The 17334-nt window shown below is 43.7% G+C and overlaps 1 protein-coding gene across 2 annotated transcripts in view; it reads left to right on the plus strand.

Annotated features, from left to right (window-relative positions):
* The window catches only part of si:ch73-335l21.1 (insulin receptor substrate 1-B), a 44067-nt gene that overhangs the window by 8728 nt on the left and 18005 nt on the right, over window positions 1–17334 (plus strand). For both annotated transcript variants that reach the window (XR_008573860.1, XM_054800798.1), the window contains exons 2-3: window positions 1555–1856; window positions 2035–5182. Coding sequence is in view for 1 of the 2 variants with exons in the window: in XM_054800798.1 (XP_054656773.1) it covers window positions 1555–1856; window positions 2035–5182 (3450 nt within the window). In the remaining variant the exon portion in view is untranslated. The remainder of the gene's footprint in view (window positions 1–1554; window positions 1857–2034; window positions 5183–17334) is intronic.

The raw sequence follows: 17334 nt of genomic DNA on the forward strand, positions 1-17334 counted from the left end.
GGTGTGTGTGTGTGTGTGTGTGTGTGTGTGTGTGTGTGTGTGTGTGTGAGATTTAAGGCTGCACTGTCCTCCAAACAAACAACACTCTCCCTCCTTGGTCTTATTGAGTGGCCTCTTGAAACGGAAAACAAGCCCACGAAAAGGCAGTCCGTTGAAGCAAACCCTAACTTTGCACACTCCCAATCAACATTTCATATAGTTTTCTTTGCAGCCATCCGTTTTGCACGTAAAATCTCATCAATCTTGTGTAAAGCCCCATTCCCTTGGTCCCCTAGAAAAATCCCCGTTGCTATCAACTCCTTCCTGTTGTAAATCTTAATGCAGGCAAACTGGACTGATGCTCACTGAAAGAAGCATGAAATGGCCATCCATGGCCTTGAATGAGTCATCTTGCGTGTGTGTGTGTGTGAAGAAGCCACAGACTCCACTGGCTTTCAGCACAACAATCTATTCTTGGTTCAACTTGCAAACAATCCTCCATCTTTTAGCAGGAAAACGACACAGTGAGACATGTCGGTCGGCCCGTGTTGCGATCACACGCTGGCCTGTGAGTGTTTGCCCAGCCGAATCCAGCGGCTGAAGCACGGCTAATGTGGCATCCACTGTGCATCGTCAGGCGTCTTGTCAACATGTGGTTGTCGTTGAAGGATTTGCAGCAGAGGCTCGGGAAAGAGAAGAACGCACAACATTTGGAATGCGGCGGTCAGCGTGCACCGTGATGTTAAAAATGGAGCACCATACATACATCCCCTTTAGAGCAAGAGTAGCTCTTTGTTGGGAGTTAAATCCAAACTAGCAATGCAGTGTTTTGGGGATGTTTTCTTGTAGTGCTGGGCCCACCCATGTGCATGAGTCATGTTCAGGTATTTCTTCAAGAGCAGCCCTTTCATTCAGCAGATGTAAGCTCCCTTGTGATTACAAGTAAACGAGAGGTCATATTTCCTGCTTCCGATCAAAAAACAGACGTTAACCATCAAATAAGCAGCCAAATGTTGTTAAGTGTTCAAGTAAGTCATCAAGAGCCTTGTGTCCAATAATAGCCCACTGTGTGAACATGCACAAAGGATGAATGGAATGGCTAATGAAAAGACACACATTTTACGAGTTGACAAGGTGAGTCTTTTGAATCTTCCGCTCAATGCTTGTAAGACCTTCCCAGGCCTTTTACCACTTTTTTTGATGACATTTCTCTTGTTAAGTGTACCTAATTTCCCTCCAAGAACAGTTTGTCGTTGTTCGCAGCTGTAGACTCTTTCCACACTGGTATGTATGTATGTATGTGTGCGGTTGACAAACAGGGCCCCCAGGTATGGAGCCTGCAGGTAGAGAGCCGGTCACACAAGCTGATGCATGCTCACTTTGCACTCAGATCTGGTTGAAAATCTGTGAAAAGTTGCACATCAGCACAGTGCACAAAATAATGGCACCTTGTTCTTGGAAAAAGTGGTAAATAGAGGCGGTATTCCTCTTCTTTCTCGATGCATCAAGGTCACATCAGCACTTCAGTGGTGTTGCTTCGCGCTCTTTAAAACCGTCTCATTTTCTACTTCTCAGGTAAGAACCCCACGGACGGAGGAGCAGCAGGGGACTATGGTGTCCCCAATCCTGGACCAGCCTTCAAAGAGGTGTGGCAGGTCAAAGTGTGGCCCAAAGGTCTGGGTCAGGCCAAGAACCTGGTGGGCATCTACCGTCTCTGCCTAACCGACAAGACCGTCAACTTTGTCAAGCTTAACTCTGATGCTGCAGCTGTGGTGCTGCAGCTCATGAACGTCCGGCGCTGCGGGCATTCCGAAAACTTTTTCTTCGTTGAGGTGGGCCGCTCTGCCGTGACAGGCCCGGGCGAGTTCTGGATGCAGGTGTGCCTCTCATCGTCATCCCTTTTATGTTTAAAGGTTCTACCCAGCATCCCTTTATCAACAGTGCAAAAAGCCTGCAATTAAGTTTTATGTTTATAGTCAACCAAAGACAGTAACCTTATTAGGTATTTGCATTTAGACATACAAAACTGTAATTGTTTTTTGTCTTGATGTCTAGGTGGATGATTCCGTGGTTGCCCAGAACATGCACGAAACATTGCTGGAGGCCATGAAGGCGCTCAGCGAGGAGTTTCGCCAGCGAAGTAAATCTCAGTCCAACTCTGGTCCCGGAGGAGGTGCCACAGCCTCTAACCCCATCAGCGTCCCTTCACGCCGGCACCACCCAAACCCTCCTCCTAGCCAGGTGGGCTTCACCCGCCGACCCAGAACTGAACCTCCTGGAGGGTCTAATGGTGGGACAGGTGTTAGCAGTTCCAGCGCTTCTCCCACCCCTCGTCACGGCTTTCCACGGTCTCGCACTGCCAGTGATGGGAGCAAGGTGGAGGAAGGCCTAGTGGGAAACATGCCACTTGCAGTGCTCAGCTCAAGTCCGTCCACCAACGGGTCTTGCTCCACCACCCCCATCCTCAGATCAAAGTCAGCACGCTCGGCCCCCACCTCAACCACCAAAACGCCTCTTGGTCTGATGCGTTCTATCTCCACCCCAGCACCTTCCCCAGCTCCAAGCCTGTCCTCCAGCTCTGGCCACGGATCAGAGTTTGGGGGTATAGCATCTTGTGGTGGTCCTGGGGCAGGGGGTGGGCCCTACAGTCGAGTGCCCATGCATCGCACCTCTATCTCGGGGTCACCCAGTGACTACGGCTCCTCTGATGAATATGGCTCCAGTCCTGGGGAACAGACGCTCCTAGTCTCCCCCAATCTACCTGGAAGCTCTGTTGGTAGCGTTGGCAGCCAGTCCCTTGGCGAGGAGGGAGGTAATTACATTTTAATGGGACAGAATAGTGGCGGCAATGGCAGCAATCAAAGCAGCATGACGTCCAACTCCTTGCCAGCACCTGGAGCAACAGGCTGCGGATCTTTGCCACAGACCAGGAGAGTGCTCCGCCGCTCCTCCAGTCGGGAGTGCGAAGCAGAGCGGAGGTTGCTGAGCAAGCGTGCCTCCTTACCACCTATGGCTTTGGAAAGGCTGGTCCCATGTCAGCACAGAGGAGACGAGCCAGCGGACGAAGACTCAGCGGACTATGCTATTATGTCCAGGAGCACCAGCCGTGAGTCTTTTTCTTCCACGTCCTCTTCAACGCAGAGGGAATGCGTCATGGGTACTGGGTCAGCAGGGGGCGGAGGAGGGTACTTGGATGTAGCAGGAGAGTTCAGGGGTGAAACAGGTGGGGTAGCACGTGGTGGTGTGGATTTAGGAATGGACAATGGCTACATGTCTATGTTGCCAGGTGTCACTCAGCCTCCAGTGTCTCTGTCCCAGTCACCAGCTGTTTCCGTCCCAGACTCAGATCCTAAACCTGCTGATGACTACATGGCCATGACCCCAAACAGCAGTGTGTCCCCTCCACAGCAGATCCGACATCCACCCTCTTCAGATGGCTATATGATCATGTCGCCCAATAGTAGCTGCTCCCCTGATCAACGTGGAGGTCTCTCTGGCGGTACTTGGGTGGGCAGTGGTAGTGCAGACAGCAGGGCAGGAAGCGACTACATGAACATGTCTCCAATCAGTGCTCGCTCTGTGAATGGGAGTCCTCCACCTTCAGAACACACCAGCCAATCGGAGAACAGTTCACATGTCCCCAAGATGGTGTACTCTTATTATTCCCTTCCGCGGTCATACAAACACAATCCCTCCGCCAGACATTTTGACGATGGACCAGGACGTGGCAGAAGGCCTAATGGTGGTATGGGATGGGTTGGTGGGAGGACATTAAGCGGGTGCCAAGAGCAACAAGCGGCGAGCAGTTCACTGGCGGGACGACACCTGTCTCTCTCTTCTTCGTCATACTCATCCAGCTCAGCCAGCAGTGAGAGCCTTGGAGAGTGTGAGGATAGAGCGGCAAGCATCATCGCTGGGGGGTCCAAAGAGGGGAACAAACTCCAGCAGCGACAAGTCTCTGGTGGGTTGCCAAAAAACAGTACCCACTCTCGAAGCAGACCAGTGAGTCTTTTTGTTGATGTATCCAAGGCTAACACCCTTCCCAGGGTCCGTGAGAACCCAATGCTCCCAGAACCTAAGAGCCCTGGGGAATATGTCAGTATTGAGTTTAAAGGGGAGAACAGCAGCCAGGCTGGTGCTGGAGGAGGGCGCGGTAGGGGTCTAAGGCATGGATCATCCAAGCCTCATGGTACAAGCAACCAGCATCCTCAACACAGGCCGGTGTCCTGCCTGGGGAACTTTATTCCCTTATCCCACAGCCCTTCTGCCCCCATTGCTCCCCCAGCCGCTTCCGAGTATGTCAACATGGACCTGGGCCCTTCTCCTTCTCCTTCCCCCTCACCCCACACCCCACTAGTTTTCCCTCCGTTCCATACCCCTCCGACCCCTCCAACTCTTGCTCTTACTCCCAAAGCCTGTGATGAAGCAGCAACGGGCCCTTGTGAAGAGGCGGCTGAAGTGGCTGAGGAACGGCTTAGGAAGATCCGAGAGATTGTTCCAGAGTCGGAGTCCCCTACATCATGCGGGGACTACACAGTGATGGCCTTTAGCCTGAACAGCAACACCACTGCCGGGCCATCATCCAGCGTATCTCCCAAAGCTCCTTCCCCTACGAGGACTGAAACCTCCGTTGCAACACGGGGTCTAGACTTTCCTTTAGCCAAATCGGGGCCCAACCCGGACCACGTAGCTAAAGTTATCCGTGCTGACCCCCAAGGACGCAGACGACACTGCTCTGAAAGCTTCCTTGCTTCACCGTCCCTCTCCACTTCTGGTTCCACGTCCTCTTCTTCCACTGCCTCGCTCTTCCCAGAACAAACTGCACCCCGCCGTCAGGTCTTTGAAAGCACGCCATGGCGCAACGGAGCTGTTCAGGACAACCCTAGTCATTCACCTCTTCCTGGACAGCAGCAGGCCATTTCCACCAACACTCAGGTGCCTACAACAGAGAAAGGCCTGAATTACATAGACTTGGACTTAGCCAATAAAGAGAGCCCCCATTTGGGCCTGGATGGACCCCCAGGTAACCAGGCCTCTTCTCGCCTTTTCTCTGTGCTGGGTGCCAGCTCTGGCGTCGGAGGAGGAGGAGGGGGTGCGGGAGTTGGCAATGGTAGCAGCTCCAGTGTCAACACGTACGCCAGCATTGACTTCTACAAGTCGGAGGAGCTGCGGACACAACAGAACGGAAACAAGGAGGGGACAGGTAAGAATTATTTACATTTTAAATGACACTAACCTTTTATGTTTCACACACCAGTGATGAGACCATACTGTATGTAGCTACTGCCTTTTTTGGGGAATTCATCTGTGAAATGCTACAGAATTTTCCTTGTTGGTGCTTAAGAGTTACTATATCATTCTATACATAAGACAAGCGCCAATGCTTCCGCTCTGCTTCAGCCATTGTTTTTCTGTTTCAAACATCTCACTGCAGCACAGTCGCCACACAAAGAAACCATTCAGACTTGCCATTGAAGCATCCCACTCAGAGTTGAAATCGTTTGAACTCTGACCCTGTGGTTCGGTTGACCTGTCAATGTCCCGTATGTGACATGAGTGTTTTTTTTTTTTTTTTTTGTAAGAGTGGCATTTTAAAAAGGGACATTGATTGCTTGCTTTAGTGTTCTAGCACGTTTTCTCGTATTGTTGATGTAAAATTATGACATATACTGTATAGTATAGTGGAACCCGCTTAACTCGATCCCAGTTATGTCGCCAACTCATCTATGCTGAACAACTCATCAAGTCACGGTTGTTTTTTCTGTTATTATTTAAGTGTCCCCTTGCCTACCTCAATATACATGGGTGACCGTTTTTGTCAACCTAAAATTTCTATGAAATATTTCTCTAAATATTGACATGTTGTAGTATATTTAGTAATATCATTATCGCTAAGCAACTTGAAACAACAATATAACTACTGTCTAGTTACAGTACACAGCATTAAAACATGTACACAGTGACTTCCTGTTGATTGCAAAGTAAACTTCAAAATTGTACTGTCATTTATGCTTTTTGCATTCTGCGAATTTTCCTTTTTTCCTTTTTTCGGGGCGACCACCGCAGCTAAACAAGGCCTCAAACCCTGCCAGACATTTCTCCCCCTAAAGCAAAACATTCTTCTTCAGCCACTGTCTGCTACAAATTGGTGCGTTAGGAGCTCGGCGCCTGCAGCCCGAGCAGAAAGAGAAGCATTTAAATGTGCCGTGTGGATTTACATGCGTCAGTGAAACACTTGTCTTACTTGACCTTCCACAGTGTGCCCTGCCAATCCTCCTTGTTGATGTATGTTCCTTCTTAATTTCTACCTTGTGTGATGGTTCGTGCTGCAAACATTGCTGCAAAAGTTGGTTTCAAGCTTGCATCCATATGTCTGGTTGGAAGTTTTGTTTAGCAGCTAGCAGGGTGGCGTCAGGGTGGCAGCGTGGGGGAGAATGTTACACATTGGCTGTGAATGTTTCACTGCTCTCAAATGCCTTTGTACAGCTCTCACCCCCTTTCATCCCACCTCCCCCCTCTTTTCCACCGCCAATAAATGATCCTTTTGTGAGGGTATTTTTGCCACCCCAGGACCGACAGGCTCGCCGGAATTCTCCTCCACTCCTAGATTGGTATCTCTTGGCCTCCATCCTGGTATCATTCCATGTCTTTTCCTCTTCCTCCCACTTGGTCATGCTTAGCCGTCTTTGTCCTCATCCCTCCCTCCTGTTGTATCATGAGAGTTCCATCTTTTAGTCCCTACCTCCCCTTCTTCCCCTTATAGAGACATGTAACGTGGAACCCGCTTACCGCAACGCTCCTCGAACTGGCTGACTGATGTCTACATAGGCGGTTCTCAGCATAGCCGAAATCACCACCTTGCTCATTTACCGGTGACTTTGGTCAGAGACATAAAAAAGAATGGGTGATATTAAATGATTTTTGAGCCTACAGCAGTTTGTTGGCACGATTTTCCTCCATTTGTGCATATTTTTATTCTGTTTTCATATGATATTGTGGTTCTGAGCTGTGATTCAGGGGTTGGGCTATGGGGGCAGTGTCCCATTAAGTGCATTGTTAGCGCACTCATGCTAACTATTTTTCTGTCTTCAGAACACACAGAAAAGAGAAAGAAATGTGTGTTCATGTTTCACGTAAGGATTGTGGGTGATGGACAAAATGTTTTAAAAACTACCTTTCCTTTTAATAACTATACACATTAGCTAGTTTCGTTAAAATTGGAACTATTGATTGCTGCTAATTGCGGTGGCTGAACTGCTGCTACGTGTGCTGGCAGCAGTGGCAGGTGCAGAATCTGCTCACATTTTCACAACAGCCTCATCTTCTGAGTCCAACTCCAAGTCACGACTGACATTTATTTTGCTGCCCTCAGCTCTGCGTTTAGGTCCACATTTGGTCATTCTGTTTACTTTTCGGCAACTTACAAATGGAAGTGACGCAAGAAAAGGTCAACGCTGATTGGCTGTTGTCATGGTCATTTCTGCCATGTTTGATGGAATAAATATGGTCGTAGCTGATCACTGTAATCGACCTGATTTCATTTTTATTGCGATCATTGATCACAATCACCCTACTGTTAGGTATGTAGTGCTGCAGTGTTGACGCCAATAAAAGCCTGATTTTGTACAGACATCCTTCCTCATTGTCATTCTGCCGACATTACAATATTTTATACTCTTACCTAACAGAGCTGCTGTGGTAATTTTGTTGTATGACTTGAACACGGACAGTGGCGCTTTCGTACCTGCGCAAATCTTTGTTAACCAATGGTTAATCCTTTTTTTTAATTTTTTTTTTTTTTAAAGGGTGTGGAATCCAGGTTATTACTGACAATCTTTTATTTTGAAGCACATTTTGTACTGAACTGGAAGTGACAGTGTGCATGTTTTAGACAGTAATTGGACAGTACTAGTAGTCGTAGCTTAGCAATACTGTAATGAGGAAGTTGGCAATACTTCTTTCAATAGAAATGATCCCTTTGGGTCTCCAATTTTATGTCGACAAAAGCGGTCAACCATGTATGTCAATGTCGACTTAAGCGGACAATTTTTAATAACAAGAAGAACACTGTGGACCAGGACTTGATGAGTTGTTTGACATTTGTTTTTTTTGTAATCTCCCTTTTCCTGACACAAACAGGCCACAAATGATCCAAAACAAAAAGAATCATTGAGGTTATCTTATCATAATGCACTGTTAATGTTATGTCTGCTTTAATGGTGGAGATTGTTTGTGCTACAGGGTTTATCTACAAACAAAGCACGTGTGTGTTATGGAACGATTATGTAATACATATAAGAAATACCCTCCTGGTCATTTCCAAAATTTCCTTCAGGATCAATAAAGCTGAACTAATCAATGAGTATTTACATCAGACAGGGTTCCTACACAAGTATGGGAAATTATGGAATTTGATTTTATAAATTTAAATGTCTGGAAAATAATGGTATGGAAGAATATGAAAGATCAAATGTACTCTATATCTAAAAGAAAAAAAAAATCTGCTTTTCTAAACCGCTTGCTAGGGCAGCTAAGATGTTTGTGTGAGAGCACACAGTAGACGATGCGTCCCGGAAAACATTCGGGAAGATTGACAAGTTGAATGGCCAGCATTCTGTTGTTATACTCCTCTAGCCCTTTGTATGAGCTACATTACCTAGCTAGAATCTCCTGGAAATGATATGGTGAAATATTGGCATACATATTCAGAATAATGAAAACACATGATTAATTCCATCATTTATTTACATGATATTAGGGCTTTCTTTCTATTCAAATGCTAAATATTTATTTTTATGTTTCTACTTAATAGATTTGATCCTCTTTACAGTTATGTTGCACTAAAACAGTGTCATTGTTTTTGCAGTATACCTGTTTGTACTCTGCTTTAATTATGCTGCAAAATATAAACTATAATTTTTTTGTTTTGTTTTTGCTTCAATTGATTGCCGTATTGGATGTTATTGTTATCGTGAGCTGTGTATTGCAAATCATGTCGTATCTTGAGATACCCTGAGATTCCTTGAGAACTTTTTTTTTAATCCACTGTGGTCACACTACTTTGGAAATTACGTGTTTTAAGAGACTCCACTGAAATTCCCAATGGTTGTTGTCATACAGTCCACAGATGCAGGTCTGTTCACTGTTTGCTAATTGGACAAAACATAGGTATAACTGGCCAATTGGATCAGTATTGACTGCATGCATTTGTGTGCATAAGGGTGTGTGTGTGCCTGTCTCTCCTGCTATCTAGACCAGTGGTCGCCAACGTTTGGCAACCTAGGCAAGAGCTACCCCCAAACATTTTACCGCCCAATCCCCCTCACTGTATGTAATGTGTACACACACACACACACACACACACACACACACACACACACACATATATACATACATATATATGTGTATGTATATATATATATATATATATATATATATATATATATATATATATATATATATATATATATATATATATATATATACATACTGTATACACATATATGTGTGTGTGTGTGTGTGTAAAATATATATTTTACACTATATAGTGTGAAACAACCATTCACACTCACATTCATACCTATGGACAATTTAGAGTTGCCAATTAACCTAACATGCATGTTGGGTTCATTGTGTGGGAGGAAACCGGAGTACCTGGAGAAAACCCACGCACGCACGCACGCGGAGAACATGCAAACTCCACACAGAAATGCCCAACGGAGATTCGAACCCAGGCCTTCCCACTATCCTGACTGTGACTGTGTGGCCAACATGCTAACCACTAGACCGCCGTGCGGCCTTGTTTTAAAAGTGATACATATTTAAAGACAAGCTTTGTGTTATTATTGGTTGTTGGTGTCAACATTTCAGCTTTTTGTGATTGTGCCTTTTGCTTTGGGGACCGAGCTCAGGGTTGCGTGCGTGCCTGGAGAGCGGTGAGGCGTACGGGCCTGTTCAGTGGTCAAAATGTCTGTTGGTCCCCACGGGAGGAGAGGGCAATGATGTGATAAAGCATGTTTTTTTCCTAATATTTTTGCGATTGTAGCGGTGAGCTAGGGCTGTATGTGTATTAAGCAAATTCGCTGGAGCACCTCATCCACACTGCCGCTCCCTTCAGAGATCCAGACGCAACTGAACGTTGGATGGGCTTTATTACACAGTTCAGATTGTAATCTAGCTGGTTGATTTGACATTGGTATAATGTCTGATGTATTGTTGTCTATTTTTTTATCACTAACGCAGAATAACTAACTCGTACATAAACATATACGCACATTTCAACAGCAGCTGCCCGGATGGCTCGAATGTGCTATTGGTCATAAGAAAGCCCCTCAGCTGCCCTGAAAGGTGCCGGGCATAAAAAAACATGAAATCTGACCTGAGCAGTGCCTGCTTTAAGTATAAACATATAATTAGGGAATTTACAAAAGCAATCAACCGGGCAAGTCCCAAAGATTGACCGGTCGATGGCAATCCATGGGTTGGCGACCTTTTGGTACAGACCATTTACGTGTGGAAAATACCTTAAGTGCATTTAAAACCAATTAATTTTTGCATTGTGATTCATACTCTAAGCCTGGGATATCTACATTAATTTTTTTTCCACCCAAGGCCGCATACTAAGAATTGAAGGATGGGGGGTCCAATTTGGTATACTTAATATTAAATCTTTATAAATATGAAATCTTTTTAAACACGCTAAAACCAATCCAATATAGGTTAAAGTAAGCAATTTAGAATAAAGAACACTCTGCTTGTCAGATTTGTGTTATAATTTACAAAGCAAATCTTGCAAGCATTTGTATCCAAATCTGTGTAGTTTAAGGGTCCCAGACACAGATTCCTACCCACCAACAGGGCGTCATATCACATGCATAACTGGCCATTTGGATCTGTGTGTGTGTGTGTGGGGGTGCGTGTGTGTGTGTGTGTGTGTGTGTGTGTGTGTGTGTGTGTGTGCATGCATGTGTCCCCCGCTTTTTACAGTGGCGTACCCCTTCAGACATTTGACCTTAAGCCATGAACCCCCTACTCCTGAACACTTAAGAAAAACATACACCTTTTTATCTTAATTAACTTGAAATATTGAACATAATTAATTGGTTAATTAATTTTATTCTAATTCCATGTCAAAATGTGTGTTTTGCATGGTGACATTTTGATAAAGTTTCAGATGAGCGCTGATAAATAGATAAGTAATCATCCTACATATCTTTTAGAAATATTGAACATAATTAATTAGTTAATTAATACATTTTTCCGGGTGAAAATTCTGTATTTTGCATGATTTACATTTTGATAAAGTTTCACATGAGCACTGATAAATAGATAAGTAATCATCCTAAATTCTCTTTTATTCCAGTTTGATGTTGGCATTCTTCTGTATGAATGGGTTGAATGCGAGCTTCACTTTTTTTGTCCACTCATGATGGTTAAATTTGCATATTTATTTATTACCAAATTGAAGGGGAAAGTTTAACAATCATGATAAAGCAGTATCCGAAGTACAAAATGACATACAACCAACGATAAAGCCTAATTTTTGGGAGAGTCCCCACTTACCGTGACAGGTTTTCACCGTTGCGTGTGGGGATTGGAACACCAATATAAATGAAATCTTCAAGATCAATCTTAATGCACAAAATAATAATCAAACTTACTTATTTGTTCATATGATGTACACAGCAATGAACAAATTCGTACGCTGTCTCCTTTCTGCTCCATTCTCCTTGCGCTGTGAGGCGTTCACTTTTCGCACTTTTGAATTTTGAGGGTTAAAAGCTAATGTTTTTTTTTTTTATTCACGTACCCCAAATTACAATTGGCATACCCCTGAGGCGCGTGTACCTCACTTTGGGAACCTAGGGTCTAGATCAGGGGTAGGGAACCTCTGGCTCAGGAGCCAGATGTGTCTCTTTTGATGACTGCATCTGGCTCTCAGACATTTCTTAACACCATAAAATGTGTTCATTTTAATTTGTTTTCCTGACATTTTAAAGTAAAACATTATAGTGTTAAAAATAACATTCAAAATATGCATTCTAATGCATTTTAATCCATCCATTTTATTTTCCAACGCAATGCCAGCTGTCCTTCCCATATTTTCCGTGTCAGACACCAAAACTTGATTTATTGGGGTCGTCCCTCCTTTTAATCAAATAGTCAGCTAGCTAATTGTGCAGAGACAACCCTTTTGACGAAAAAGGAAAAGAAAGAAAGATAGAGTAAGGCGCAAAACCATGCAGCACCAGAAATCGCATTAATGGTAAAAAGTAATTAATTTATTATTGGTTAGCTTCAATATAACATTATTACAAAGAATACATTCAGAGACTTATTATATTCTAAAATTGTTAGTCTTCCTTAAATATACACACATTTGGTTGTATTTAGTGTTAAAAAATATGATATGGCTCTCACGGAAATACATTTTAAAATATGTGACTTTCATGGCTGTCTTAGCCAAAAAGGTTCCCGACCCCTGGTCTAGATCATTTGCATGGAGAAAAATATCGTAAGTGCATTTTACAGTATAAAATGAGCTGGGGGATGAAAATGGCCCCAGGGCTGCACTTTGGACACCCCTGCTCTAAGGCGTCTGTAAATAAACCAAAGTACAAGCACATATAATATGCAATAATTCCATATTATATCTTTTGCATGGATGGTGGTCCATTTGTCTTCTTTTCCTATGTAAGCATTTGCCTATTCCTTCAATAAGTGAGAACAAAAGAGCTTTCTGTACTCTTTCTGTGTTCAAAGTCTGTCTTAAGTGCCATTCTTGGTAAATATTGGTTTTATTGATTGTTAAGACAACACGGTTTTGATTATGTAGCTTTACAGACCCTTTAAAATCCACACACACACACACACACACACACACACACACACTCAGTATGGATTCTTTATGGTGACAGGTGTGTCCCCCTGGCAGTGAAATTCAGGTCAGGCTAACAGCGTGTTATGCAAGACAAAAACCACGTGGATGGGACATGACCCCCGCCGCCCCTCTTTTGAGGGCATTAGGTGTAACCTGCTGTGCTATGAAGTATTAGCCAGAAAAGCTCCTAGATGACTTCCTTGCACTTTTTAAAGCAATATATGTAAAAGTGCAAGGAGGTGTGGCTAACACTGTTGTAACACACTGTTTCATAATGCATATTAAGACAGATGTTTTGTCATGTTCATTGGCCTAATCATTGCATCATGAGCACTTTCAGACACTTTTTTTATCTCATATTTGCGCCACACATTAAGATAAGTTTCTTTGAGTAAGCGGAGGAGGTCGTAAAGTTTTTTTTTTTTTAATTGTTTGTTTAAAGTCAAGGAGATTTACTTCTCTCCAGTCTGCCTGGCTGTTTGGGTGGGAAATCGAGCTCACACTGAGCCTAACGACTCTCCTTTGTTTGGGTTTTGGGGGAGTGTTGAAGGCTCCTCGTGTTTGTGTTTGTGTTTTCTTCCTCCCCCAACCACTGTGATGAATTCAAGCACATGAGATAATCTGCGGAACATATCTTGATTCACACTAACATACAATGAAATTTATTTATTTATTTTACTTAAGTAGCTGCATCACAAACTAAGCCTCCATTTTACTCAAGGACCCATGCTGTGCTGTCGTTAGTAGGTCGAGCAACACAAGCCTCGCTGGCCAGAGCAGCAAAGCCATCTTGCCCTGGCTTGCCCTGGCTCACTGGCTGTCATTCATTAGTTCATGGGAGAAGCAATTACGTTAATTAATTGGCTTTTTTTTTTTTTTTTACTTGTCTTTATTACATGCCTGAATGCATTGCGGAGTGAGCAAGCATGCCATTTTTGACTTGATGGATTATTTTCTGTCTTTCTATTGATTTCTGTTTTAAAAGTACCCCGTCAACTGTCCTTCCAGGCACATTTTTTGCAGAATCATGCCACTCTAACACACCCACAGATTTTCTAATAGGTGAAGGAGGCTAGAAGGTCAGTACCAGGCTGGACACACTAGTGGCACAGTCAGGGAGATGAAGCGGAGAGGGGTTTTTTTCTTTCTTTTTTATTTTTTTGCGCATGTGTGTGAAGTGTGTGACAGCCAGTGTTTAGACACACACCTGAAAAATAGGTGCTGTCCAGCCTTGAAGTATTTAATGTGAAGGAATTCACTGCAAGGCTTCTACCACCATTAGGGTCCAATTACTTGGCTTTCATGTTGTGTTTTTTTTGCCGTGTGTACTTATGAGCATTATTCATCATAGTTGGTTGAATTCAAATTAATATTACACTCAGGCACACTTAAACTTTGGTCCTCTATTAATGTCACCCTACCTTTTGTTAAGCCTGTTGACTCCGTGCATGTATACTCCACACATTATTTGCTCTCCAGCTATTTGTAATCTTTGCATCGAACACTAAAAACTGCCACACAAATATGTACAGGTGCTTTTTACGGCTTTTTCCGTCCTGTAAAAAAAAGAAAAGTTATGGAAAGTCAGCATAGTTTCTGGGGAGGAGCACGAAGAGGGGGGAAAAGTGCTGACTCACTGAAGACAAAGGCAACGGTGGGGCATACACACACGTTTCGGGAATTCAAAGTCGGTCTTGCCTCTCGTTCCCATCCTATCGTCTTCTCAAGGCCTTGACCACCCGTCACTCCCACATCGGCCTTTTAAAAAATTATTTTGGTAAATACCTACAGTACTTGAAGCCAGGACCTGACTGTCTTCATTCCTCTGTTCGTCACATGGAGCCCGATGGAGGGTCAGATATAAACATGCTCGTCTTGGAAGTTATTTCCTGGTTACAATGCTTTGACTAAATTTGTGTTCTTAAAATCTACCCCACAACTTCCAGTGCAGATAATGTCTTTTTATATTTAAAGTGCCAGACCCAAAATTTCCACTCACTTCACTCTCTCTATTTGTATGTTGTCCATAACATACGCCTACCCATACCATAACTGCACCGCCACCATGGGCCACTCGACCCACAACAAAGGTACATTTTATTGATGGCATTTTGAATGAACAGACATAACCCTGATGAGATCATGAGGCCCATTGTTGTGTCATTTATCAACGGCCATCACCTCATGTTGCAGCATGATAATGTGCAGCCCAATGTTCCAATGATCTGTACACAATTCTCGGAAGCTGAAAACATCCTAGTTCTTGTATGGCCAGCATACTTGCCTAATGAACATGTTTGGGATGCTCTGGATGGGCGTATACGGTATTTGAGGGAAATGGTTGTTACACCAGATACGGACTGGTTTTCAAACCCGCTCCCCCCAATACAGGTAAAGGGCACATTTTGGAGTGGCCTTTTATTGTGGCCAACCTAACGCACACCAGTGCAATAATCATGGTGTTTTTTGTGTACATATAAAAACCCTGACATCTTTGAGGTCAGCTCATGAAAAATGTCACGTGAAAACGTGATTCTTGATGTGACTGTTCCCAAAGACACGATGTGGCCGCGAGACACCACATGGACACCACCTTCCTGTTTGGCCTGAAATAACTCATGACCAAACAGGAAGACGGTGTCCATGTTGTGTCTCACTGCCACATGGTGTCTTTGGGAACACTTGTTAAAAAGGTTTAATTTAATCACGGCATTTGAAGAACAAACACGTATGGTATGCATGGTGAGTTTTCGAGGCTAACAGTGTGATCATAAAACAGCAGCTAACACAGCCATGTGGACAACACTCGCCCGTATGTGCGTGACGGTCAGAACGCTAAGCAAATAACTCGAAAAATAATTGAATTCGTCAGACGAGATGACCAGCCTTTCTGAGCTGTGGTAGACACTGGGTTCGTCGAGTGCTCTTACCTGAAAGTCCTGCTAGAGCTCCACCAATGTACTCTCACATTGAAAGTCTCCTTAAAGAAGTCGTCTCATCCTGTGAATGGAAGTTTTCACCAGTGATATACTGTATGTTCTCTTGAAAAGTAAAACAAGGTTTTGTCTGAATTAAGGTGATTTAATGGTTCCTTTTTTCATATAACATAGCCAGTAGCACGGGTGCAGCCAGGAATTCTGGGCCCCATGGAAAAAAAATAATCATGCCCCGCCCCTTTTTTATTAATTACGAATTTACATCGTAATTACCTATTTTTTTGGCTTGGAATTGTCCTGGCTTTTCCCCTTTATACGGCACCCCTGGCCAATAGCGCTCACTACCAATAAATTTTAAAATGTATAATTAATCCGATCAGTATCGGCCGATTTCACTCCTTGATGATCGGTATTAGAATCTGCTGGAAAATGTTGAGTGAATTGATTTGTAAGACAATACCCTCAATACCCCCGCCAAATGCCGAACAGCGAGTAGGCTGGGAGTTACTATACTGGTACTGACGCCCATCAATGCACGCCATAATATTTAAACCTTTAAGCATATCATCATTACATTTATGACAAATTTACGATGACAAATACTGCCTCTGTTCCACACCATGCCAGAACCAAACAAATCCCACAATCCTTTACGATCTGAGCAGTGGGTTTACATAATAATGATATAATATTCCAGTTGGATGCATTTTAAGTGTTTGTTTGACCTAATATTTGGGTTGATACAGGCAGGCACGAGGGGTCTGTATCGGGTTTTTAATCATCAGAAAACGACCTAAATTTGGAATTAGCAATCTGAAAAAGGTGTTTGCATGTCTCAAAACATTTCACAATATCGAATATATATATATATAGTGAATATATGACTATTGTGTGCATTTAAAGCAGTAACTACATGGTCGTCTTGTGCCTTTCTTCATTGAATCAGCAAAGGCTTCCTGCAACTTATGACTTTTAACATTTTCATGTTTTTTTGTATATACTTAGCGGTGGGAAACATCACTTCTAGTGCAGAGTGACATGCATTTTGCACATGGATGGTCATGCTTGTGCCAGACTTTTGACCTTTTGTCACATTAGCCGTGACACCTGTCACTGTCGGCCAGCTCTGTAGCTTACTCTATTAGCAGGACAAGCCAATCAGGAAGCAGGGATCAAATATTCTTCGGCTTTTTCGTTCACATCATGGTGACCTGTGGCTCAAAATATTGATGTCAGTCTCCCCGTCACATACACGCACACACACAAAAGCGGACGCACACAGTGACTTACAAGTTTGCACCGCAGCTTGGCAATGTTGTGTTGTTTTCTTTCCCAGCACTCACACATTTGCGTTTGTATTCCGTGTCATCAGCATACGTCGTTACCAGATCAGTGCATGCAGAAGTAACAAAATACATTTGGCTGTAGTGTGAACGAGGCCATAATGTGCCTGCTATATGTGTGTGCGTATGTGCAGTAAGTCGCTATACATGTCTGTAGGTGTGTGTGTGTACAAGTACGAGCCTGATCTTGGCTACA

This window comes from Dunckerocampus dactyliophorus, chromosome 15, assembly GCF_027744805.1.
Source record: "Dunckerocampus dactyliophorus isolate RoL2022-P2 chromosome 15, RoL_Ddac_1.1, whole genome shotgun sequence".
Classification (NCBI taxonomy): Eukaryota; Metazoa; Chordata; class Actinopteri; order Syngnathiformes; family Syngnathidae; genus Dunckerocampus; species Dunckerocampus dactyliophorus.